General features: G+C 42.3%; 2 protein-coding genes across 11 annotated transcripts in view; one reads left to right on the top strand and one right to left on the bottom strand.

Annotated features, from left to right (window-relative positions):
- Nucleotides 1–1228: 1228 nt before the first annotated feature.
- On the bottom strand, nt 1229–21480 carry LOC128149634 (microtubule nucleation factor SSNA1-like). 6 transcript variants are annotated; one of them, XR_008237720.1, is made up of 4 exons: nt 21259–21480; nt 19805–20259; nt 12681–14220; nt 1229–2446 (listed from the first exon to the last, which is right to left on the bottom strand). XR_008237720.1 is itself a non-coding variant. In XM_052805099.1 (3 exons), the coding sequence occupies exon 2, from the start codon at nt 20190–20192 to the stop codon at nt 19848–19850; it is 345 nt and encodes a 114-aa protein (XP_052661059.1). In that variant the 5' UTR covers nt 20193–20259; nt 21259–21480; the 3' UTR covers nt 1229–2446; nt 19805–19847. The 6 variants fall into 6 exon arrangements, 5 of the variants coding, with proteins under 5 accessions (XP_052661059.1, XP_052661087.1, XP_052661079.1 ...); XM_052805099.1 differs by lacking the exon at nt 12681–14220; XM_052805127.1 differs by lacking the exons at nt 1229–2446; nt 12681–14220 and adding an exon at nt 7694–8544.
- Nucleotides 21481–21501: 21 nt separating this feature from the next.
- Nucleotides 21502–27298, top strand: part of WAC (WW domain containing adaptor with coiled-coil) — a 64175-nt gene continuing 58378 nt past the window's right edge. The window contains exons 1-3 of one of the 5 annotated variants that reach the window (XM_052805059.1): nt 21502–21600; nt 22387–22423; nt 23869–24064. In XM_052805059.1, coding sequence (XP_052661019.1) covers nt 21584–21600; nt 22387–22423; nt 23869–24064 — 250 coding nt within the window. In that variant the 5' untranslated portion in view covers nt 21502–21583. Of the gene's footprint in view, nt 21601–21870; nt 22250–22386; nt 22424–23868; nt 24065–27298 lie in introns of those variants that run through there. The other 4 variants (XM_052805078.1, XM_052805048.1, XM_052805039.1 and 1 more) reach the window with 4 other exon arrangements.

Here is a 27298-nt window from a genome sequence, read left to right on the forward strand (position 1 = left end):
GATTTTTACTGTACAGCGTTCGGTTTGAATGAGTTAAGCATCACAATTATGGATATACAAAACATATGTTGTATTTTATCGCCCCCCAAACTCTGAAACTTTTTTTCTTCCTGTGTGTGAGGTTAACTGCATGACTTTTTTTGATAGCTATGCATGCTGAATCACTCTTTGGAGGTACCAGATCTATCCCTCGACTCTAGAGTGAAGCAAAGACAAGCTGGCTTCTAAGTTAGCCCTCTCACTTCAATGCCTGTAATTAGGTGGGATGAATGCAGGCCCTACTGTAAGCTGTATGCTTCGATTACCCCTTCTGTTTAAAGGACACAGCAATTCTGCCCTCACTGGAGTGTCCTGAATTAAATGTCTTGCAACATAATGAAGGGTGAAAAATCCAAAAATGTTTAAGACACTCAGGAACATAAGCTCAAACAAAGGTCGTTATGAAACGTTACATATGCTTGTTCATATATATACTAAATATTTAAAAAAAGATTGGACCCATTCTATTTTCCATTCTCTCTTTGGCACTTTTGGAGGGTAAGCTCCATCTCAGTTGTTTGAAGCGGTAAATCTCAAAAAAAACCAAACCCCAAAACCAGAGGTGCTGGAAACGACCGGCACCTTGTGAAAAAAAACAAAAAAACCCCAGTCGCCGAGGGCCTGATCGTTTGCAAGCAAGTCCAGGACTGACATGGGCAGCAGCGGCAAGCGGCGGGCGGCACCGCCTCGCCCCGCGGCCGGGAGCAGCGGCGGGAGCATCGTGCCACCTCCTGGCGGCAAGGGTAAGCCGCCCAGGCCGGGCTTCCCCGAAGAAGGGACTCTGGAAGGATGGGACTCGAGGGACAAATTGTGGTTATTACGTGAGATGTTACGTTACACCACTGATGCGTGGTTTTTTCTTATCCAAAATGTATTGAATGCTGAGGCTTTCCTTTCGGAGTACATAATCTTCATGACTTCCTTTACAAATGTACTGGTTTTTAAAATTAAATGCTGGAGGCAGCAGAAACGTATCGCAAGTGACAAAACAAATTGTTTAATCTCCTTGCTTGATAGCAGATAAACTGGAAATCAGATTTTCTCTGTTCTTAGTGAAATAGAAATGATGGGGATGAACAAACTCCTAAAAATAACAGAGTAGCTAAAATCTCTGCTGTCTCTAGAGCAAATGTAGCCCTTTGGGAAAGTGCAAGAAGTACCATCTGTGTTTCCAAAAATCTGAAGTTAATTTGTTGCAGACATCTCTGTATTTACTGTAAATGGACATATTTTGTGTTGCAAAACAACATGTTGCAATGATGAAAAATAACCTGAATCCTCCCATCCAATTAACTCCAAAGGGTTTTCTACCTGAAAAAGCTCCATTTAAAAGATCAGTTTGTTTTGCATTAGACATCAAACCTATCCGGTTTTTAAGTTAGTTTCATACACGTATTGACAGCTGTTCAAAGAGGAAGCTGAGAGGGGAAACTCTGAAGGAATTGTGACTTCTATGACAGATTATCTTTTTCTGATTATCAGACAAGAAGTGTATTTTACAAACAGCTACCATCTTGGTGAGAGATTTCTTCAGAACGGACAATGCTACAGGCTTTCCTGACAAATCTGTTCTTTTCATCATACCTGCTAAGCACTGCCGTTCCTTGCAGTTCATGTTAAATGTAAGGCAGAATTTAGAAAATAAGCTTTTTCATGAAAGTGTTTAACTGGAATTTAAAAAGAATTCAGAACATAATTCTGAGATTATGAAAATGAGTATTTGCTTTAATAAAGCATATCTGATGGGAAGCCAGGGGAACACAGGACTTGACTTCAGCTGACAACAGCTAAGCATCTTTGTTTTAAACTACAGCTGGAATTGAGCCATGAAATCCAGACAGAAACGTGGATCTGAATTTCCCCAACGCTCAGTGTGCAGTTTGAGTCCCTTACAAAGGTAAGTTTGGAGCTAGATTTTAATCTAAACTTTTTTGAAGCATTGAGTCCCCAGATAAATGTTACCCTGTGAAATGTAGAAAGGCAGGCAGCGCACAGGAGGCTGAGGCACCATGATGCCATTTTATATTTGACTGCAAAGATTTAATGTCTGTTTTTTCTTGTAATGCTTGGCCTTTGAATGACTGAGAGCTCATCCAGACAACAACTGCTCCTGTGGCAGCAAAAATCCCCTTGAAGAGCTGTTATCTCAGTTTCCTCCTAAATCCAGACAACTGGGTTATGAGAATGCAGAAAATGTGGTGTCATTTAGGCAAACGATGATGCAAAAAGAAAGAACTGAGCCCTGGAAGGCAGCGCTGTGGCAGAGGGGATGACAAAGCCAGGCACTGTCACTGCTGAGACGAGTTCAGGGCAGAAAAATGTTTCTGGAATGCATATGTGATTCCTCATCCCCAGCTCATTGTTCAAGAGCTTAGATCAATACGCTGCAGCAAAGATTCCCAATGAGCTGAAACAAAACAAAACATGCATTTGCGGGAGCATTGCCATTTAAGAGCACGCATTTCCCAGTTAAAATGAAGGTCAGTCATAAATTACATCTCTGATTCCCTTGGGATTTCTCTCTCTGGCTCTGTTTTGGCAGTTTAAGACCCCTTTGATATTTGAGCAAGGCCTTTCCCTTTGCACATCTGATCTTGATTACAGTTTATGGCAATGGTAATTCTTTACCTCCCCAAGGCAGCAATTTTGAGAAGAGAGAGGGAGAGCAAGTACAGTATGATTGTTTAGGAGAGGCACACTGGATAGTGTTTTAACCATTTCTCCATTTTATAGCTGTGTCTCTTCCCCATGGATCGCCCTTGCACACAGCAGCACTAACACTGAGCTCTTCCTACGGGAATGCCCCATGTCCATCAGTGAAATTACCATGTCTGGAGGCAGAAAAAATCGGGTTGTGTATTTACGCATTGAAACACTGACTTCTGAACAATAAAGTCGTGGTTTGGATAGGGTTTTAGATGCTTTGTGTTTCCTGGTGAACTCGGAGTAATCAGGTATCAATAAGCACCAAAGTTTTTCTTCTGGCTGCAAAGCGCAGTGGCCAGGTCTCAGGGGTTGCCCTCCCCACCTCTCTCCCGCTTTACAAAATGAAGGGGAGTGTTCTTATTCAGTTTCTGGAATGCAACTTCGTAAAAGAAGGGTAGATTTCCACATGGATCAACTTTGTGCCAGTCAAAATTGCCAATCTGCTAAGCCAAAAATACACTGAGGCTTTGCATGAGGGAATGGGATGGGTGAAACTGGGTCTTGCACTGTTTTTCCATGTATGCAAAAGACAGAGACAAATGTTCCAGCTGCGAATATGTTAAGAGCATTTGAGACAATGTGAAGGTGGCAGAAAAAGTTCGATGCTGATTTGCTTTTTCCTATGGGTGGTATGAGGCATTTTGTTACAGGCAATTACAATTGCAATACGATTTTTTGCATCAGTTTGTAACATATACTTCATTCTTTTATTGCTTTCACTTCTTTGGCTTGGTTATACTGTGAGCTCCTTGGGTTTGTTGAGGCTTTTCACAGAGTTTACAATGTGGAGGGCTATTGAATATGAATAACTGCTCTTGAAACTGGCACCATCAATCTGCCCCCAAAGAAAAAAATATTCTTATAGGCTTAGGGGACGATTTACCGAATTATTTAATTGCCTGTATTGGGTTTGCGTGGCAAGGTTTTGGTAGTGGAGGGGCTACACGGATGGCTTCTGTGAGAAGCTGCTGGAAGCTTCCCCTACATCCTACAGAGCCAATGCCAGCCGGCTCCAAGATGGACCCGCTGCTGGCCACGGCTGAGCCCATCAGCGACAGTGGTAGCAGCTCTGGGATAACAGATTTAAGAATGGAAAAAAAGTTGCTGCGGCACAGAAACTGCAGCTGGGAGAGAGGAGTGGGAGAAACAATCCTGCAGACCCCAAGGTCAGTGAAGAAGGAGGGGGAGGAGGTGCTCCAGGTGCCGGAGCAGAGATTCCCCTGCAGCCCGTGGGGAAGACCATGGTGAGGCAGGCTGTCCCCCTGCAGTCCAGGGAGGTCCACGGTGGAGCAGATATCCACCTGCAGCCCGGGGAGGACCCCACGCCAGAGCAGGTGGGTGCCTGAAGAAGGCTGTGACCCCTTGGGAAGCCCGCACTGGAGCAGGCTCCTGGCAGGACCTGTGGAGAGGAGCCCACGGAGCAGGTTTGCTGGCAGGACTTGTGACCCTGTGGGGGACCCACGCTGGAGCAGTGTGCTCCTGAAGGACTGCACGCTGTGGAAGGGACCCACGCTGGAGCAGTTCATGAAGAACTGCAGCCTGTGGGAAGGACCCATGTTGGAGAAGTTCGTGGAGGACTGTCTCCCGTGGGAGGGACCCCACGCTGAAGCAGAGGACGAGAGAGGAGTCCTGCCCCTGAGGAGGAAGGACCAGCAGAGACAACATGTGATGAACTGACCATAACCCCCATTCCCTGTCCCCCTGCGCTGCGGGAGGGGGGGTAGGTAGAGAATTCAGGAGTGAAGCTGTGCCCAGGAAGAAGGGAGAGGTGGGGGGAAGGTGTTTTAAGATTTGGGTTTATTTCTCATTACCCTACTCTAGTTTGATTGGCAATTAATTAAGTTAATTTTCCCCAAGTCGAGCCTGTTTTGCCTGTGATGGTAATTGGCTGAATGAACTCTCCCCATCCTTATCTCGACCCACAAGCCTTTTGTTATATTTTCTCTCCCCTGTCTAGTTCAGGAGGGGAGTGATAGAGCGGCTGCATGGTGCTTAGTTGCTGACTGGGGTTAAACCACAACATTGTCTTTCAGTTACTACAGAAGCCATCTTATTAGCAAAGATAAGCAATGCGTACAGTTCCTTGCATAAAGGCGACCACAAACATCACACCGGGAAGTGCAGGCAGCTGGCAACTTTTGCAACTTTGGTGTTTGATTCTGGTGCCTGGCAGAAACACAACAAGCAGAATTGCCATTGATCTTTTTTTTTTGTTTGCTTGCGTTTTCAAAAGTTTAAATGTGTTTTTAAATATGTCTACGTGCATTTTAAATGGGTCTTCCAGAGTGCAGTAGAACTTCCCAGGTACACGTTATATTTTGCCATGAAGATACCAAGGAAATGTGATGAACAAAGGATACTCGGAACATTTTCCCTGGAAGAAGGAAATTTCCTAACTCCTCATACATAAGCCTTTCCTAAAAGTAATGCAAAACTTCCACAGTGCAGGAGAGGAACAAAGCCGTACCAGCTCTCCCTGTTCCAGTGACACAGCGAACCTGCTCGAGGAACATTTTATAAGGCAAAACTTCCACTTAGCCAATGCTAAGGAAAGGTCCAACGTGGGATTTTTCCCTTTATTATTCTAATTAGACTTTCAGTATTAATTTGGAACATACCACTTGTGAAGAATACCACATGAAGGAAAAAAGTATTTATTGCATATATCTGTACATTTTCACTGAGCTGCAAAGCTGAAGAGTTGGGGGGCTTCCAGCCTGCCTGGGTAGCTGGGGGTGAGAGCGTGAGCCAGCGGGGAGGCCCAGCACTGCACTGCCAGCAGCTGGGTGGGTGCCCAGCCTCGAGTGGTAAACGCTGCAGAAGGAGAGCTCTCCTTCACTGGGTTGTTCTCTCATAAATCAGCCTAATTATTCTAATGAGGAGAGCTGCATCCCTCTGCTGCGAGCCCTGCTGGTTTACAGAGAGAGGGAAGTAAATAAAAAGGAACAATGCTGGCTGCTGCTGCGGGAGGGAGAACAATAGTCCTGACCCTCCTCCCCACCAACCCCCCCTTAGGAGGGAAGAAGCGGGATGGCTTCATGCACGCCCCTGGAGTTATTCCAGATCAGAACTGAAATCAGAGACTGGGCTCATCAGCATCTGCTGAAGGAAAAAGCAAGTAAAATAGAGGGCAGAGGCATGTTATTTTCAAGGCTCTAAGAGAACGTTGCTAAGGAAAGAAAAGGATGGGATACAAGGCTTTGCAATGTCTGGCCGAGTAACTAACGCACTAAAAATACTGACCTGAGCTCTAATAGCAGGATCAAGTCTTAGCTTTATGCCTTTGGATTTTTTTTTGGAGTAAGAAGGTAGATTTTAGGTTTTGAGTTAAAATTCTACAAATTTGTCTCTTAGAAGATGTATTTTGCTTTCTGTTCTTGCTCTGTATTAGTTTAAGTCTTCTTGCAAATTAGAAACTTGTTTTTCTGTAACGAAATCTTAGATTCTTATTTACTACACAAATCTGGGAGCTGAAGCTTTAAGCAAACCACAAACTACCATGAGATTTATTATAAAAATATGGCAGTCAAAATTATGTGCAGCCCTGCTCATTGTTTTCTATATTTTTGTCATGTTCCCTCTTATTGTCCCCTCTCTGTGATGACTGAAACAAATCATTCAGGTCTCGATCGCACATTATGATATCCACAAAGCCTCCTTGCTATTGTTTGGGCCAAATTAAAAGCGTTTGTCAAAAATAATTGTGGAATGGCATCAAAATTCATCTTCATTTTGCTGAGGATTTAATTATTTCTATTGTGATAAATTATTCTTCATGTTAGATACTAAATTTGTATGCTTTAATAAAAAACATTTGAAAAATTAGACAATTCTGGCAGTTCTTGTGACACTCTACTCTCAGGAAAATTCCTCTGGAAGTTCTCAGCAGCTTATCCTCTCCTTTTCAGTGTCAGTTTTACTAAAACGTCTTCATCCTGCCCTCTGTACAGCATACTTCTATCTTTACCTCCAGTTTGATAAATTATTCCATTTCTAAATCCCATCTTCAGTTTCCAGCTAGACGTTGTGATCATATTTTTGGCCTTTCAGACTCCAAAGAAAGCTCCATAAATACGAGAAAACACTTCTCTTCAGTCATCTTCCCGTTTACCTTTGTGTATTTATTTCCATGAGCTAAATATATTGTGATGTTAGCAGATCCCCTAGACCCTCTTTCAGCCCTGAAATTGCTTGTTCCTCTAATGTTCCTGATTCTGGGAAGCATCATGCCAGGCTGATATTTCTTCTGGCAGAAGAGAGGCCATGTACCGCTGCTGGATGTGCTCTCTCCCAGGAGCCAGCAGCCATCCCTTCCCCTGCCACACCGTGGGGCTTCTAGCTTCTGCTGGCCTGGGAGCTCCGGAGCTCACTCTCCAAACCAGACCTTGCTCCATGACACCTGCAGATCACGTTGGGGCTGGACTGGAAGGAGCTTCCCTGTCTTATCTGAGTAAGTGACTGTGAAAAGCTGGGTGAAGTTGCTAAAGATAGTGAGAGGGGAATTTAAATATTCATGCCGAGAAAGTTAAGTTGTGTGCTACAGCACCTACAACCATGGATTACAAGAGTGCCTTTCTTAAAGCCATCATAATTGCATCTTACTTGGTGGAAGTATAACATGGGGTGAAGTTTTCAATAGGGCTTTGACCATGACCAGCTTCTAGCATTCAAAAAGACATAGATCAGGCCAAGCACAAAACGTGAGACTGTCATTAAGTCACAAAAAAAATCTAGAATTATTTATATTTGCATTTCTGAGCCTTTCATGTTTACTTGCTTTTGTGTTTTCAACCTTTTCTTTACAAGGAACAGAAATATAACTTCAAAGAGGGGGAAGAAGAACAAAGAAAATGCTTTGATTTCAGGAGCCAGGCCTTTGAGAAATGCACCAAGAATCCTGAATCTTAAAGTCCAGAGCATTAGCAAGCAGACCACAAGACCCACTAACTTTCAGTAAGCTTTGTGGTATAAAATGCTCTCAGGCACTTATTAAACTCTTAGTATTACCTCAAAACTCATTCCAGAATTTTAAAATTAGTTTTGTTATCTTCTTTACTACCACACAGGACACAGCACTAGAATCAGAAGTTACAGACGTGGAAATCCAACACTTTGAAATCCAGTAACACTGCGCAACTACTTTGGTTGGTTGGTTTTAGGGGCTTTGCTCATGCTAATGAGATGATTTTAACTACAAGTTAAATCATAACTTCCCAATGTAACAGAATCCCAGTGTAGCAGAGGTAGCATCAAGTAGCTTGAGCAGCATATGCACACACACACATATTTACTTTTATTTACACTTCACGCACAGTAGAAACAGAGAAGAGACTCCCAAGCCCTTCTGACTGCCTCAGTGTAAGCCTGCCTGAGGTGGTTTTGTATGGCATGTGTTGCCTTCATTTATTTAATCACCTCCTCTCCCCCAGCATCCACAAGATGGCCCCTTGTCCCACAGTCCTTGCAAAACCGACTGGCTCATTCATGTGCGGTGGGAATGATAGGCTTGGGAAACAGAAGCTGGGCTGTGCTCTGAGGGTCCAGGCTCTGAACAGGTACTGCACTTAAAATCTCTCCTGGATGAGATTATCCAGGAAATGTACTGTTAGCCAAAACAAATGATTTTTGATACCTCTCTAAAACATTTGGCTGTGCTTTCCCACCAAACAACCAAATGCAAAAGGTGTTTAAAACAAAAATGTTCATGCAAGGCAATATGGGAAGTTTTCATTTAAGTCCACAGAAGTCAAGTTACACCTCATTGTATTTGGTTGCTGCTGACTTCACCAACACCTGAAACTGCGAAATATGTATCGGCACAATCTGAAGTTAAAAGGGTCATCTTAACGTCTGAGAACCGAGCTTCACTCTAGCTACATCAGTGTAATACTACATGGTGTAATAATACATGGCATACTAAGCCAGTGAAAAGGACTTTTAACTAACAGTTATAGACAAATTTCATACCTATATAAGCACCAATGTGCACTGCTTTATTAAGCTCATCTAAAATAAAAAAAGTATTTTAAGCTGAACAGGTCTGAGACCAAAAATCCATGTTTTGGACAGGCAGTACTTGCAACCAAGAAACTATACACAGGAGTGCAGCTACTGGAAGAATAATTGGTCCGCAATGACAAGCAAACACAGCATTTTGTTGTTTCTCCTCCTTCAATGGCTGCTGGCTTTTAGAATTTGCATGATGAAAATTTTTTTCTGAAGGAAAAAATAGAGCTCCCATGGGGCAGCTTTAACTGCCTCCCATGTGGAATTGTTTTTTCTTGGAGCAAATTATCCCATTTATTATTATTCATACCTTAAAAAGAAAGAAAATTCTTTCCCTACTCAGCCCAGTAACAATGTAGGAGGGAGTGAATTAAAAAAAAAAAAAGAAAAGAAAAAAAGAAAAAAGCCCTCTCACTTGCTACTTTTGCAAGCAACACCGCTCAATTCAGACCAAGGCCAGCAATTTTGTCCTTTTGTGCTTTTCCTCCTCTTTGATGGAGGCCAGTACCAGACACTGCTCTGCCCCAGGTTCTTTCACTACATTATCAGAAGTCTGCCCTTTCTTTGTCAGAGATGAAATGATGTGTGCTAATAAAAGAAAATAGAATTTGTTTGGTCTGGAGGAGCCAGTTTGTCACCAAGACTTTGCTATCAGTAAATAAAAATAGAAACCTTTATGCAAACCAGCAGGATTTTAGCCAGTGTGAAAATAACTGAGCTACTGACATCTTTCAAATACTGTGTTTGCATTCAGTCACCAGGAAAACCAATTGTTCCTTAAAATGTTATAAAAGTCTGTGCAGACACTGTTGGTACCCAGAGATTTCACAGCATGCAGACTTTTAATTGCCTCTCCTTCTTCTCTGCAGATGAAGGCATCTGGAGTGTTTCTCTCTAGCGCACCTTACCGGGGAATATATTAGTTTGTAAAATAGAATAGCATTACAAAGAAAACTGCTGAACACATACAATGTCTTGACATAACTTTTTACAAGTAGCCTTACTGTGAGCATACTCCACTCTGTCTTAGCATGTGTTTATTACTTTGCAATATAGGTCGTATTCAGAGCTTTGAAGAACTACATAGCTGACCTATAATGGCTTCCTCGATGAGATAACCGATCTGCAAGCTCCAGCATTATATTCCTTTCTCCTCTTTTTAATTTCAAGTTATAGTCTTTTCTCAAACACAGTGCAATCATTTCTGGAACAAACTCGAGCCACTCTGCGCATAGCCTTGATACTAATTAAATTACAGCATCCCATATAGACCTTCTTTATTTGCAGAAGACTACAAACAAAGTCTGCATTTGCTGGGGCAAGGATATTCTCATTGACAAACATAGTAAACTTCTGTTCTTTAATCTGCACAGCGTATCAGGAACATCACATTCCATCCACCCATCACTTCAACCTGGAAGTCTTTCTAGGATGGGTTTTTCATAGGATAAAACTCCTCTCAGATCAGGTGTCTGTTGTTTCTCTACCACATAAAATTCTTACCCCATCCAACCATAACTTTTGTGACACTATCAAACTGAATGAAATCTATTTTATCTTTGCAAACAATTTTTCCAAGTGTGCCAGAACATGCCTGGACAATATGAAGATACTGAAAGTATCTCCGATCCACCACATGACAGAAGAGCAGCGTGTTTCTGGTCAGCAGCTTGGGGATAACTAAAAAAATGGGAAGCAAGGGGCTAGGAAATGGGGGCAATGAAAGCTGTTGCAGCAGGAAGAGGAGGTTAGGGCTACAAATGAGGGTTCATATAGTAGCAAGACTGTGGGGGTTATTGAAAGCAGAGGGTACACAACCTAATGCAAGTTGTTAATGACCAGTGTATTTAAATTGTCCTTCCGAACAGCAAACTACTGAAATATTAGGCAGGTTTCTACCAAGAACATTCTATACTTATTTAAAATGCTTAGTATACTTACATATATATTTTAACATGTATATATACTTATTGTGATACGTGAAATAACAGAATACTGCTGTCAGGTGTCACCTGTCCTAGATTATAGTCTTTAACCTGAATTCATAGAGCCAGCTTCTTTTCCCTATAGATGAGCCCTATTCATCCATATCTCTACAGTTCCTGACTTACCATGCTACTTCAATTCCATTAACCCAAAACGAGCTGTGGTGGAATATGGTTGCCACGCAGCCTGTTGCTGTTATGTGTGGTCAGAATGCTGTTACGTGGTCTATATGCAGTTATAGATGGACTAGAATTCAGATCCTCCACTGTATGTAAACACCAAGGAGCCTCAATGTCGAGAAAACCCTTAAAGGGTGTTGGTACAAATACCTGGTGGTCTTACATAGACTAGAATAAGGTAATAAGAAGCCAGATGAAAATGAGACAAAACAGCAGGGTCTGTAAAAACAAGCTATCTGAACAAGGTTAGCCTTGTGGAAGGTAATTAATTAGCGACTATCATTAAAAGTTCTTACTGTTCCTCTGACCCACCACCTACAGTCAGCTCCCAAACACCTGCAAGTAGGGGCTTGGAGAGAGCAGGTCTGGAAAGTGAGAGTAGCTGCTCTGGAGCTGGGATACTTTGTCATGAGGAGCGTACCCATGGAGAAATGAGTAATACTTTTAAACATCATCATGACACTGCATGCAATGTGAAGTGAGTAATAGCAAAAAAGTATGCATCCGGTCAGTTGTATCTATCCCTTCCCCCAACACACAGGTTGAGAATGCATAATCCAGTTGGTTTATGTCAAACACCAAACAGGACGTGAATCCCTGGGAAGCAGTCCAAGTCAGAGTATTCAGTTGAGGCTGAAAAAGCAAAGCCTCCATTCCCAGATCTGTCCCTGATTTGGGGCAGATTATTACCAGGTGTCACTGTCTATCAAGGGAGATAAAGATATTAACATTCTCTGTAAGATACTTTGTGATCTGTTGATTGGAAGCACTTGTTTATATATCCTATATAAATATATGTATGTATATACTCAGCATTTTAAAACACTTTTAAAAAATAAAACCAGCATGGCATAAAAACAAATCTTGTTTCAGTTAAATTGCTGCTGTACAGGTAGTTTCTTTCTGACATTCCCATAGAACACTCATATATTCACATGCACAACATGAATGCATATGGCAGAGTGCCACAGCAGGCCTCAATGGAATACTTCATTAAGAAACAAACAAAAAACCAAAAGTACATTCCAAATTGAACAAGCAACACTTGTTGCAAATCATTTAAACTACTAAGGGGAGCCACAAAACTTGCAACTTGACTGAAGGATTAGATAGCATTTGACCAGGAACTTAGTGTACTACTGTGCTCATTTTGGCTGGGATAAAGTTAATTTTCTTCAGAGTAGCCAGTATGGGGCTATGTTTTTGATCTGTACTGAAAACAGTGTTGATAATACAGAGATGTTTTCATTACTGCTGAGCAGTGCTTACACAGAGCCAAGGCCTTTTCTGCTTCTCACCTCACCCCACCCCACCAGGGAGGAGGTTGGGGGGGGGGGCACAAGGAGTTGGGAGGGGACACAACTGGGACAGCTGACCCCAACTGACCAAAGGGATATTCCAGAGCATATGGCATCATGCTCAGCATATAAAGCTGTGGGAAGAAGGAATAAGAGGGAGAATGATGGCATTTGTCTTCCCAAGTCACCGTTACGCATGATGGAGCCCTGCTTTCCTGGAGATGGCTGAACACCTGCCTGCCCATGGGAAGCGGTGAATGAATTCCTTGTTTTGCTTTGCTTGTGCACACAGCTTTTGCTTTACTTATTTAACTGTCTTTATCTCATCCCACGAGTTTTCTCACTTTTACCCTTCTGATTCTCTCTCCCACCCCACTATGAGGGAGGTGAGTGAGCAGCTGTGTGGTGCTTAGTTGCTGGCTGGGGTTGAACCACGACAACTACACAGTGAATACAAACCACTTACAGGCTTGCAGGCTTCAGTGGAACTTGGGCATCTGTATTTTTCCCCTTGGCCACAGGTTTTTGAACTTGAACAACTTGAATCTAAAGCAAGAACATTTTAGGCTTCAGAGAAAAGCCCCTAAAGGAAACAGGATTTAAAATAAATATCCTTCTCATGGAGTCATATCTGATGTTGCATATACGTAAGACAGGATTCCCTGAGCTTCAACAACAGAAACAGGTTACACTTTTCTAGCAAGTTCAGTGACTCCTGAGTGCACAAGATTTCATAGGTGTGTCCACATGGTCAACTGCTTTTTGGGAGGGCAAATTAACCCTTGCTGAGCACGTTACTGCAGCAGCTACACAGCTTCCAGCTATACCTGAGCTCTTGCATTTAAAGATAACCTGACTGCAATCAGGTATCGCATTCCTCATGACTGACAGCATGGACTGGGTTTTATTTTTTTCAGCTTGCTTCAGTGGACCTTGCAACAGTAAACTATGACCATTATAACCACTTGGCTTGAATTGTCTCACAACCCTTTACCATGAGACAGGCTAACAAAGATGCTTCTCTCTTTCCACAGGTGGGTGGTCTCTACTAAAAAGGCAGCTCTTCTCTTGCCCCATGTCCCCCTGGGATGAAGTATCAATTCCCTTCATGCTAGCAACAATTCTTGAGGAAGGACCAGTATTTAATGAAAAGTACCTTGGGTTTGTCAATTACAGCAAGTAATCCCACTTACTATTGGGCAGTAAGCAGCACAAATCTCAAGCAGGATTTCTGTTATTGAACAACTGCATAAGCATATGAAGAATTACTGCTAGGTTTTTTTGTTTTCAAACACCTGAAAGAATACAATTCAGCCCTGAATACTAACTATATTAAAAAAATGCATCACAGAAGTCTAACTGTCATGCTGATTTTCAACGCAAAGTGTTTCAAAGCATTCTTACTATATAAGAAAAAAGAGGCTTTAAAAAAATTAAAGCTTACAGAATATGAAAAGGATTTTGTCTCTGAAACCAAGACACATGCCCGATCCAAATGGGTCTCTAGGTTGTATCAGCTTGTTAATAACCGTATAACAACAAAAAGAGAATACTACAAATAATAATTTGACCTAATTCTGAATACAGATAAGGAGATTTGAAAGCATTTAGGAAAGAAATTTACTATTTTTTTTACTATGTTCAACTAAATCAACTATATGAAGTGGTTTAAAAAAAAAGGTAAGATACAGATCTGTCACGGACTATGACGGAAATAATTTTTTAGAAGTGTTCCCATATACACATATCAATGGAAAACCTCAATCTCATTACAAGAGCTCTCACTGGAGCATGAGAACCTATGCATATGAAGCTCAAAAAATTACACCTATGAAGATATAACTTTAAAATGTTCCATGACCAGTCTATTCAGTATCATACTTTGAAAAATGTTTAAAATTAAGTGTTAAAAATTCTTCAGCCTCTTACTTTGTTTTATAGTCTCTACCTAACACTTCCATCTTCTGGATTTAGGCTGGCCGCTGCAGGAAGCTGTGTGTCTGCCTCTAAAAAGATAATAAAAGAGAACACTCAACACCGTTATAAATCCTTCAGGGACTACTACATATATTCTATAAAACACAAGTGGTAGTAAGCAGAGAGAAGTCATCCCACATAACTTCATATGCCTTGAAGTGAGGTGTGAGTGAAACTGAAGCTCCCATCAGAGTCAGTGGAATCATGATCAATGCCACCTCCAGAGGGAGACAGATACGACTTTTCTCAAATGCCTTTTCTTGAATGTGATCTCCATCTACAGGTGCCCATTTTCCCCCAGTACAGATGAATCCTATTCCAAGAGTAACATTTTCCCATTTATGACGTTCAAATGAAGTAGACTGACATGTATAACCAGCTTTGAATGATGTAGCAAGCCTATTGCTTGCTACAATCAAAACGCCAAGATTCAACACCATTATTTTCAATGCTGCTGCTAAATAAGATATCCAAGTTAGTACTAAAATTTACTAATTAACTGTAGTGGTTACTGCAGCATATCAATAGTCTAGTCTTGCACAAATAGACAAAAAAATATGCAGATTGTTCCACCCCACAAGATCTTGTGAAACCACTACAAAATTAAAGTGTTTTATTAGCCCCACTTCTTCTAACATATTTTTGTAAAATCAAACTACAACACTCAACTACTTTTTACACAAATCCCGTAAGCTAAAGCTATGAATGATCAAATAATATATAGCTCCCTTTTCTGCAAGCCTGAACTTCTCCATCGTGTTTTAGCAGCTAACATGCAAGTTGTGTCACCTGCACGCATCTGGTTTTTACAGCTAGATATTGAAGGAAACTTCATCTGAAATCTAATTGAGGAAGACAAATCAAGGACTACTCTGGGGCAACTGAAATTAAAGACAGATTTATAAAGCAGTAAGGGGCAAAGAACAAAAAAACCCCACTCCCAGTTTAAAAAAAAGAGTAGAACAGTCACCGTGCTTGACTTCCCCCCCAACCCCCCAGTAACACAACAGACACTGACAAAGCAATTGGTGCACAAACCAAACCAAGGGCTAATCTGTCCTTCCCCCCACAGAGAAAAAAAAAAAAAGAGAAGAAATTTCTATCTCTATTTAAAAACACACACATACATTAAAAACAAAGTGAAATGAGCACTCTGATTTTAGGAAAACTTGCCTACCCATCTGTAAAAAAAAAACAAACCAAAACAACAAAAGACAAACAAATCAATATTAAAGCATCTATCGATACTTCTTCATTCACTACTGAAGAGGAGGGAAAAAAACTTATAAAAGAAAATGAACTGTTTTATCTACTTCTTACATAAAAACCCAAGAGCCCAGGATCTACTCAAAGTTAAGGACAATTTCAGCAACAGCCACAAGCTACATCTTCTAACTCAAATTTCTCCTAACAAGCAAAATCATCTAAGGAGTAATAGACACTGGTCTTCTGCGCGGGACTCATCTACACGATGAATTAACTGTAGACATTTGATCCTTTTGCTAACAATCTTCTGAATGTTCTTGTTCCAGAATTAAGAGTATCTTGTTCCAATTTAGCTTAATCCACTTAATCCATTTGGAGTGAGACACACTTATACCACGAGAGCTAGATGGAATTGAGATACTGAATTCTGAAACTGCAATCCAAGACCCAGTCATCTGGGTTTAGATTATAGCTCGCTTCGTTGTTTGAATAGACAATTCTTTGGGTGTTTGAAGATGCCTAGCCTTCCTAGCCTAAAGACTTCCCAGTCCAAGGAAACAAATCTCTTGGTTTACCAAGAGCCAAAAAACTGACCTTGGAGAATTTAGGCAGCGGGATGGCAATCTAACATACACACGGAATGCATCTAATACACTGACGGGACTTAGGGTTCTTTATAAAACCCAAGTAGTTCACTGATTACTGTTCATAGGAGAGCTACCAGGGTAGGAAACAACAGTAACACATCCTGTGTGAGCCTGGCAGTACACTTACCCAGCAAACAGGAGGCTCAGATTCCACAGCCTCTTGCTGGAACTGGCCACTGTGCAGCTAAGCATGCCAGTTTGTGTGGACAGAAATAAGTAAAAGGCAGAAAGGGGAAGCAAAATGCAGGTTGCCTCTGTAGCTTACTTGTCAGTGGTCTTAAAGGAGTGGGGAGAAGTCCAGACTTCAGGTGAACCTCAGATGATTTCTAAGATTTGATTTATTGGGTAGCAGGAACCATAGGCAGTAGCTTAGTAGAAGCACACTTAAAGCAGAGAGAAATTAAAAGGAAGCCCACCTCTCTTTCTATAACACCCCCCATGCTCCAGTCTTCCCAAACCAGGACTACACATCCATACTTATTCTCCACCCCAAAAATTAGGGCCCACCCCAGTCCACTCACCTCCATTCCTACAAGGTGATTAGCAGAAACTGTGTGTGGGCAGGTACTTGAACTGAAAAGTAAGCATCTCCGCAGAGACAGTTACGGATTGTGAGTGATTGCTTGTATATGGGACTTCACCCAGTGGTTCATATAATCACCTCCACACAGAAAATTACTTCAACATACCATCCACAAGCAGTTTCTTTGGTAACCACCCAACTCTATCATACATAATGAACTAAATTTATTTGGCAGAAGTCAACACTCAAAAGTTTTGAAAAACCTGTTGATCACTACATTTGTATGTGCTAGGTACATATTTATTGCTATAAAAGCTGGGAATCATCATCTCTCCTCCAGTTATGTACTGTTATTTGGAAACCAGGTGGAGGTGACACTACATAAATTCAGGAAATTAGACCACTGCTCTAGATGCTTTTCACTGGAGCTTTGAATCAAGCACAGGTAGGAATTAAAAAACTGTCTCTCCTCACATACCAAATAAGCTACAAGACACCCAACAGAGCACTTTAGATTAGGCACTACAATTTGGTAACCTGAACTTTTGTTATTAAAGCCTCTAGATTGTAAGCACTCAAGTAAATTACTGGATCTAACCCAGTCATATAAAAACAATATAAAAAATTAAGTCAGGAATAAGTATGATGCTTTAAATTTATAACCTGCCTTATTTCAGGCAAACCTTCCATCGCAGATTAGCCCTACAGAGCTGCTGTAATCTGCAAATTATCATTTCTGTTCAAGCAATACTGTGTGTTAATTTAGTTTGCATGTTTTCTATTCTAAACAAACTGAAGCTCTTTAAGAAAATCTATTTATGTCAAGATTTATACTACCTGGAAAAGCAGTGAAAAAGGTTTACCACTTCAATAAAAGGACACAGTATGTTTGGGTCAATTTGGGTCAATACAGAATATAAAGGTAAGAGCTATTTTTGAGTAACAGCTCTGCAGGTGCACTTACTTCAAAATGACTGCCACACTTGAGAGTTATTCTACAAACAGGGAAGCCCTAGAGATATGGTATTATTGCTCTCCATTTGTGAATCTGAATTTAAACAGAAATTTTACAGATTGGGATCACTGAATGGAATTTTAACAACATTTCAACCTTTTGTTTGAAGGTTAGGAGGCCCCAGTGTGTGTAAATACTAACCAACAGTTACATATTTCCCTTAGTTTTGTAACATAAAAAATTCAAACATCTCCAGTATTTTAGTTTTGACACTGAAATAACTACTCTTAGATTTAATAATGCTTGTGAAGTAGATGTCCTTAAAGACTTACAAGGCTTCTCTTAAAACTTCTTCAGTTTTAACAGCCTAAATAGAGCAAGAAGAGGCATTATTTATAATATATTATTATTCTAAGGCAAACAAACCTATAATTATTGTTCGAGACTGATAATACAAGAAAATAACTGTACTGTTCTCTATAAATGAGCTTTCTACAATACAAATTTTTTTTCACATAGACAATTTTAAGTTCCCTTCTAGATAATAAACAGTTTACATACGCAATTCTAAAAAAAAGTCCTTGCTCTTTAGTTGATACCTTTTCCCGAGTCTTTCTATTTTGATGTAAATTAGTTACTACTACCAGACTAAGGGAAGAGAGAATGCCAAGAAACATCCAGTCAAATAAATCACTTTTTTTCTACTAAAAAATAGCAATACTTTTTGTGTTTCACTTCAATATAAACAAGGCGGTCCTGAACACTGCGACACTACAACAGCAGTACCCCTGAGATTATCTGATTTTATCACCTCAGCATTACTTGAGGGAAGCCAGTGGAAATGCTATACAAGTAAATTGTTGATTAGCTCAGTCACACTAATCCCTGATGTAACATGGCAACCAGAAGAACAAAGTTAGCTTCATATTATTGATGAAGACCTGTTACTGAAACTATTCACACCTACATACCCTTTATACTTGCACCTGAGACACACACAGTTATCGAGTAAGGAGATTACAACTGCACTTCTTTCAATTTAGTTAACTGGTATAGAATGAAGATTTGACTACAAGATACAGTGTAAAAATAAAGTTACTGCTATAACACATGAATGAGCAGGACAAAATGCATGCGTATGTACACACACAAACACTGAGAGGTTTAGTAAATACTGGAAATAGAAAACAGGATTAAATTGAGATTTCTGCCATGCTGTTACCTCCTCCCTGATCTCTATTCTAACCTCATCTGTAAGAATGCCCGACAGCTGCAAACTACTTCTAATCTCATTTTCTACTTTCATCCTTCATTCGTATTTATTTCTCACCATTCCAGGTTGTTCACTAGTCTTTACAATCATATTACAATTATTTAGTAGATCAGTATAGAGCTAAAGGGCACTAAAAATAAGGTTTCCAGAAGTTCTATTATTGCCTTTTAGCTAAGATTATCTTCTTTGGCCTTGTGTTTAACTCTTAGTATTTTTGATTGAACCCCAGTAGTTTTTTCAGGACTTCTAGACACTATTGAAATACAGTCATCTGTTCCCTATCCGTAAGTGGATTAGTTGGTCTGAGCATACATGATGTAGCTGCCTGCAGCACTGCGCCTTGCATGTGGGAGGCGTGCACTTGCACCAAAACCTGTCTTTTGCTATAGTGTGCCTCTTTTCTAAACAAGGCTTTTGAGTATAGCTTCAGAAGATGCACAAAGCATATATAGTCTCACAGTTTAAGCCTCCATGCCCTGTATTAGTCATGTTTTCTCACCTTATCCCTCCATTATTCCAGATCAGTAAGAGTTGATTGTAAACAGGGCCTGTCTTTGTGCATGCATCGGACAGAACTCCAAACTCCTAGAGGAAGATAAATAGTTCGTTTCTATTTGGTCCCTAACAGTAAAGCCTAAGCACCTGTAAAGTGAAAAGAAGTAGTATCTGATCTACTTGCATCCACTAGTTTTCAATCAAACAGGAATTCACCGGTAGCCACCCAAAGCCAACGAATAAAACATGAATTTTTTTTCCCCGTCTTCAGAGCCTTGAAGCATCACCATGTCAAAATTGACAGCCTCACCTCTGTCTCAACCACCTATTTGCAACATAGTTCTGTAGTGTTTCAGTAATTAAGATTTTTCTTATAACAGCCAAACAGCAACTTTATTTCACCTGTTTTCTAGTGCATTTAAAAATAATAATAAAACATACAGAAAGGTTGGAAGAAAATCCCTCTCTGCTTATACTGTTGTTGTAAGGTTCTGTGGCTAACCACATTTCTCACCTAGTGGAATTTTAGCACTGTGGAGTCCAAACATTTGACCGTTTCACGTTACATTGGTTTTCAGCTCTGGCGTATGCTTTAAGCTTCCCACTTCCTTCTTCAGGACATTAAGTAAAGTTCTAGAACTATCCAAAATCTTCATGTAAGCAGCTTCAGTTTCAGCAAGAATCTTATCAAGCTCATTCCGTGAAGCTACCTTTTGGGCCAGGTTTTCACATACACACTCCAGTTGTTCACTCAGGACTTGGATTTCATGTTGGAGTTTATTTTTTTCCTCTTCTGCTTGCTGGATTTGTTTGTTCAGCTCTTCTTTTTGCATACATAAGTCTTCAATGCATTTCACTAGTTCATTATTGTAACCCTGAAGAACAGCGCCCTGCTGAGTCATCCTCCACTCCTCTCCGAGCTCTGCCACTGCTCCCTGAAGTCCCCTCTCAGCAACAGCCTTCTACGCTCTAAAAAAAAGAAAACCAAAACAAAAAAATGCAACAGAAAAACAGAAAGAAAAATTCTGTAAGAGAGTTACCATGAATAATGCTATGCTAGCACAGACAGAGCCACAGGGAAAGATGCTCTGTTTAAGGTTAACATGTTAGTTCCAAGTTGTGCCACATCTCTTCCCTTTTCAGGAAGAGAGCAGGACAAAATTCGGCATCTACGCTATACGTTTACTGAAAGCTCGTCTCCCCGGTGATACCCTCCCTCATCGCAATGCCAACTCTGATATCAAAATACTTCTATTACAGTTTATCATATCTTAATACCATTCTGAACAGATGATGCTTTGTACCTCCGAGTTCGAGGGTTTGCTCAGAAATAACCAAACGACCCCTTTCCCAGGAGAAGACTCAGCGGCCACCGCCAGCGCTCAGCGAGCCCGGGGCCACCTAAAGCAAACCCCTCTGGCGCCGCTGGCTACTTACGGCCGCGGGGATGACAGTTTCACGCGTGTGCCGAGGCGCGGACGAGCTGCTTGCTCGCTGGAGGCGGCCGTTAGCGTCCCTCACCCGCCGCCCCCCAGTCAATCCACCCCCCCCCACCCCCCCCCGGCGGCGGTTTCAGCGCGCCCGGGCCGTTCAGCCGCCAGCGCCTCGTTCCCTCGGCGGCCGGGGCTGCGGCAGGCTGGCGGCGTTTCTTCAGGGGCCGGGAGCAGAGCCCCGCCACCGCGGGTCGGGAGAAACCGCCGCCTGGGGGGCCGGGCGGCAGGACCAGGCCGGGCCGGGCCTGACCCGCGCCGCCGCCTCCCCAGGGACATTTTAACAACCTCTTCGCCGCCGAGCGCTTCCTTGCCGAAGACGAGCCGTACACAAAATGGCTCCTGCCTATACATCAAGTCCCTGGGCGGAAGGGGAGGAGGGGGTAGGTAAGAGGAGACCTTCCCTTTCCTATCCCGCGGCCGGGCGCCGCTCCCCCCGCCCCGCCGCTGCTCTCGCAATTCCCCCTACTGCCCCCACCTGCCTGGCGTTCCCGCCCTGTCGGCTCCCACCGAGGAAGCCGGGTGCCCCGCCGTGGCCCGGCTCCCGCTCGGCGCGGCCCGGCCCGCGCGCGCCGGGCAGGGAAGCGAAGCGAAGCGAAGCGCGGCGCGGCGCTGCCGGCAGCGCGGCCCCCTGGGCGGCGGGGGCTCCCCTCGGCCAATCAGCCAGGCGCGCCGGGCCAACAGCTGCTCCGACCGGCAGTGCCTCGGAGGCGCCGGGTTGAGGGGTCACGGAAATAGCCGAGCGTTTCCGAACGCGGCGCCACCCTGACGAGAGCGTGAAAACATCTCTACGGAAATAACCGATGTTTTCCGAAGATAGGTAGCGCTCGGGAGAGGAGGACGAGGCGGGCCGGCCGGTGGGAGGAGGAGGGAGGGAGGAGAGTTACGGAAGGAGCCGATGTTTGCCGAAGGGAGAGATTGAAGGGCGTTGGGCTCGGCGAAGGCAGCCGATGTTTCCCGAAGGCAGAGTCGCCCGAGAGCAAAGGGGACAGAGGGGACGGAGCGTGTCGGAAAGAGCCGAAAAGAGCCGACGTTAACCGAGCGCGGCGTCGCCTGAGTTTCCCGGATGTAGTTGGAGGAGCGGCGGCGGCGGTGGCGGCGGGCGCAGCGGGGGGAGGAGGCGGCCGCGGCGGCAGCAGCGGCGGCGGCGACGGCGGCGGCGGAGTCCGTGCTCCCGGAGTGTCTCAGCGCGCGCGGGGCCGAGTTGCTGGCGTCTCCCCTCTCGCTGTGCGCGGAGGAGATGGGCCCGTGAGCGCTGCTCCCAGCCGAGCTGCCTGAGCCGCCCCCTCCCTCCCTTCCCCCCTCCCTGCCCCCGGTCGGCGGCGAGGCGGAGCGCTGCCTCCCCCTCCTCCCCCCTCGGCGCCTGTGGCCCGGCCGCGGCCGTCCCCTCCTGGTCCCCTCACACTCACACACACAGGCCGGGCATTGATGGTAATGTATGCGAGGAAACAGCAGAGACTCAGTGATGGGTAAATCCCTTCCTCCTCCTCTGGCCCCTGGCCCCGCGGGGTCTCCCCCTCCCCTCCGCCATGTTTGGGCCCCCTTCCCCGGCGGCCGGTAACGGTTGTTCGCTAACGTCTCTCTCTTTCTCTCGCTTTCTCTTTAGCTGTCACGACCGCAGGGGGGACTCGCAGCCCTACCAGGTACCTCAAGCGCCGGCCGCTAGGCCCAGGAGGAGGAGCAGGGGAGGAGAAGGGGGGGGGAGCTACTCCAGCGGAGGCTTCGGCCGCCGCCGCAGGCCGCGGTGCACCAGACGCCTCGGTCCCGTCCCTCGGCGCCGTTTCGGGCCCGGGGGGGGGCGAAGGTGGGGGGGGGGGGGCGGAGGCGGCGGCCGCGCGCGGAGGGAACGGGGCTCCGGCGCTCTTCTGAGGCCTGCGGGGCCGGGGCGAGGAGGAGAGGCCTAGTGCGACCCGTGTAGGGCTTGGGCCTAGGAGTCGGGGAGGCTGCCGTGCGAGGGGCGGGAGAGCGAGCCGGGGTCACTTGCGGTGGAGTGGAGATCCAGGGGGAGGTGAGTGTTTTCCTTTTAAAAACAAAAGGCATCTTGTTCTTCCCCCACCCCCCTCCCCAAGTCCTTTCTTCTCCCCAAAACTGCTGCTGCAGACTGTAACCCGAGCAGAGGATGGTTTTAGACCCTGAATAACTGGGGTTGCCAGTAAGGCTTAATTTCTGCAGTTGCCAGCTGTTAGGCATGTTCAGAAAACATCAAATCCTTAAGCTGCTGACAATAACCTCGATTTCTCTAAGGTGGATACTGTATTCCTCTGCTGTGGCTACTGAAAAAAACAGTTCTTGGGGTGTGAATCTGGGGAATGCCGTATGTTGTGATATTGCTCTCCTTAGGGCACAGAATTGAACTGTTTTATTACATTTCTGTGTATTTGTATCACTGTGAAGTGTAATCTGACAGTCCAAGGCAGCTGTCAGTGACAGTTCATGAAATGTAAACACTTGCCACTGAGAAGCTCACACTGCAAAATTAAGTGGGTCAAAGTGAGGCAAAACATGTAATTTTTGGTAAATACTTCAAAATGAATCGTCACATTATGTGTTTTGGGCCCCCAGAATTCTAGATCTTTTTTTTTATTACATCTGCTACAGGGTTGCTAGTACTGAAAAAACGTTGCAGAAGTTCAGGGTAGTAGTCAAACTGAGTGGCCTTGACTACAGTATGGAGGAAATATTCAAAGTTTACACTGATTTAGTGTAACCTTTCTGTTTATATTCTTAATACCAAGTGGAGACTTGTGCTTCTCCCAAAAGCGCAGAAGTACTGTGGCCCAGTTACTGCTGAAAGTGTGTAGTCCATCAGTGAAAGGATAGAGAAATTAGATTTTTCTTAACAGCAAGTGATATGTTGGAAGTAATGGTGGGAGAAAATGGTTTGAGTTCTAATTACAGAACTTGTTGCTTTAATGTAGGTAATTAAAATTAGAAAGACTAATGCTGATTTTTTTAAATAGGAAATGAAAATTAATTAACTTTTAAAAGTGTTTTGGAAAGAGATCTAAAATTTAGAAATAACATTTTAACATCAGTTCTGTAACTTCATATCTAATGTAGATGCCTGTTCTCTTGTGATCTGTTACAGGCTCTTAAGTACTCGTCCAAGAGTCACCCCGGTGGTGGTGATCACCGTCATGACAAGATGCGAGACACCACAGATCCTTCACCACCAAATAAAATGTTGCGGCGCTCTGATAGCCCTGAAAACAAATATGGTGACAACACAGGGCACAGTAAAGCAAAAAGTGTGCATACTCACAGAGTTAGAGAGAGGGATGGTGGTGAGTTATCTTTCATTAACCTTTATTTAAGCCATTACTAATTTCTCATAAATATTAGAATTTAGCCATTATCACTCAGGTGATGAGAGTATTACATTAAATGTGCCTTGCACTTTGGTTTCACTGCAGTCTTTCAAGCATGGTACAAGTTTCATTGGAAGCAATCATTTAGGCATTGTAACACCTATTAATTTTCTTATTTTTACAGGTATGGTTATTTTTCTTATAACCACAAAGATTGAATAAACTTGTCTCTTTTTTTTTTTTTTTTTTAAACTGGTATGTCTCAGTTTAGACATACTGCAACATGTGATAACATGAAATAGTATTCTGGATTTTTTGGTAACAATAAATATTAGCTATTTTAGAGACTGTTTTTTTAATAACTTTGTGTGTTGTGTTGCTATACTGTGTAGTTATGTGCTTCATAGACTAAACCCCATAAGAAATGAAAAAAAAGCTTCTTTGTATTTAGCTGCTGTGTAGAACTCTTAACAGTCAGAAAATGATAATCAGAGGGACCACTTACTAGAGCTTTTCTTGGCAGGAGCTTAGAGAAGAATGTTCACAGTCAAGTCAGCCTTCTGTGCTTTTACAGGATTTTATAGACAGTAGTAATATTCCCAATATTTTTTAACTGATGTTATTTTCTATCTCTGCTTCCTAGAAAAAGGAAAGAGTAGGGTTTTCCATTTAGTAAAAAATGGTAGCAGTTGCAGTTTAGAAAATGCTGGTTACTGACTGAACTTGAAAGCATGTTTTCTGTTTTGTAGGTACTGTGTTTGGTCTTTGTATCGAATTATGAAGTATTCAAGTAGAGAACTTAGAGCTTTAAATCAGTGCTTCTTTGTTCTATATAAAGCTGACTGCTTGTGATGTACAGATACATTTATTGCTGCATTATTTTTACTTGTTATAATAGTCAAAGTAAAGTAAAGAAAATATCTGAAAGTACCTTTTAGGAAATACTAGTTCCACACCACAAATGTGTTCATGGTACCCGAGTGTTCTTACAATTCCTATTTGTTTTTCCTTCTTTGGATTAATACAGAGGCTCTGTAGACCACTGATAATATGATATAATTGTGTAGATGGATTATAAAAACATGCATCTTTTGTTAGTACACTGATTTTCATTATATCTGATGATATTTGAAGGTATAGTAATCTCAGAATTAAATGCATGTGCAAGGCCAGTAGGCTGCTATTCTTTGATGCTTCACAGGACACAGAGGTGTCCTCTCTTACTTCTTGTTCACCTGTCCAAAGATACTCATCCTACATACTCTTGCACAACTCAGTTTAGTTCTGCTACAATCAGTAATTCTTTCTGCTTCAGTGGAGCTACATTTAGCAGAGTTATGCGTATATGAAAACATCTGGAGGATGAGGCTCTATATGGGGAACGTATTTGCTTATTTGTGTGTTGGAATTGTTTTTAAGATAGGAGAGACATTCTGAAGTTCTCACTGAGTCCAGCTGGATTTAATAGTTGGGGAATGACCTGAAGCATGGATGTATACAGTAATGATGAAGGAAAATCAGTTATTTGTAGTTTCTTAAGTGGAAGGAACATTATCCCACTGTACCTTCTCCTTCCCCAGGCTGCTAAGACAGTGGAAAATTTCATTTATTCTGATCTGAAAGTGGTCCTTTGAACATCATATGTTAACGTACTGGGAGGAGGAAGTAGTCTTCAACAGTCTGAGGGAAATTACTAACTTTAAAAGATGAACATTTGTACTATTTAATGGAAATAAGAAGTGATTTTTTTTGTGTGTGTGTTGTTAGTAAGGTTATTGTGGCCCCAGTTTCAGCTTTTTAAAATATATTCAAAACAACCAAAGTTGCATTAAATCCTATGTATAGGTTTTAAATCCTATGTGTATTCTGTGTAGTAAACTAAAGCTGAGCAGATGTGAGCAGGAGGATATCAATTTTGTCTTTGATTTACTCAATTTTTCTGTCAGTATGAATTGAAGGTAGGTGTTGGAATATAGGCGAAATGCTGTGGTATTATGGACATTTGCATATTGCTAATATGCAAAAGACATAATCTAATAATTTACCATGTTGTCTGTCTATTCAGTTACACTGAGGTACTGTTATTGATATAGTATTACCTTAGTTTTGCAATTACAGACATACAGTAGTAAAAAGAAAAAAAAAAATTTAAAAACATTGCTAAAATTTTTAATTGAAGTCCTAATATGATTGAAGAGTATTAATTGGCTTTGATGCTACTGCAGTTTTCTGGCTTATTTTCTTTTCTTTTTACATTCTTCTGAGGGGAAAAAATTTCGTGGTTTTTTTTTTTTTTTTGTAATTGCTGTGCATTTCATTATTTTAAAATCAGTGGTGCTTGATTTGGAACTACTACAAACGTGTTATTGTCTTCCTATGATCTAGCTGAACTTAACAAAACAAACCTTGTTGAAAAATCTCCAGTATTTATTTCCCCCAACTGCATTAAAGTCCCAAACAGACAGTTTCTTTTTCTCTCACCCCTTAGAGAACAAAACAGAACAAAAATCTGGAGTATTACTACTGAACGTAAAGCCGAATTAACTTAATCTCTCCCTTTCAGGTCAATGTTTAAAAAGTCACTCCTATATATCTTAGTGATTTTTGCTCTGAAGTGAAACAGGAAGATTCACTGGTGTAGCGTGCTGATACTTGCGACTCATTTAGTCATGACTGGTACACTTTTTTGTGGTAAAGACAACTGGCTAAATGTCATTTAAAGATTTAAGTGTGCATGTATAAAATGTAAGAGCTATGATTAAATTGATTGAAAATTAATAACTCAAAAATGGTAGAACCTCCCCCTGTGAATACCTTTGGTACCTGTATAAAGGTATTTGTCATTACAGCTTATTTTTGTAGTACTCATGGCAGAATCTTTTGTGTTTGTAGAACTGTAATCCATGGTAAGAAATTCAATTGCTTTCAATTAAGGTTTTAAAAAATGTTATGGGTAAGCCCTCTATACTGATGCAGTGCAAACAAAGCATTTTTCAAAGTTGCTTACTGCATGGTTTCTGTGGAAAGAGACTGCGTACAGAGATGATCGTTTCTCTGGAGAGAGGCTTCCAAGTTTACCTTGGACTAAACACAGCAGAATACTTGCAAGTTTTTGTCACATCCATGGTTTCCAAAGAGTACTTTTACATCCAGCATATAAAAAAACTGCAGTAACTTTGTTCTTGCTTTCAGGTCCTTGTGCATGGGGAC

This window comes from Harpia harpyja, chromosome 1, assembly GCF_026419915.1.
Source record: "Harpia harpyja isolate bHarHar1 chromosome 1, bHarHar1 primary haplotype, whole genome shotgun sequence".
In the NCBI taxonomy this organism is placed as follows: Eukaryota; Metazoa; Chordata; class Aves; order Accipitriformes; family Accipitridae; genus Harpia; species Harpia harpyja.

Bases quoted from the DNA above. Each gene is read 5' to 3' on its own strand.
- LOC128149634 (XM_052805099.1), bottom strand. From the start codon at position 20,192: ATGACTCAGCAGGGCGCTGTTCTTCAGGGTTACAATAATGAACTAGTG.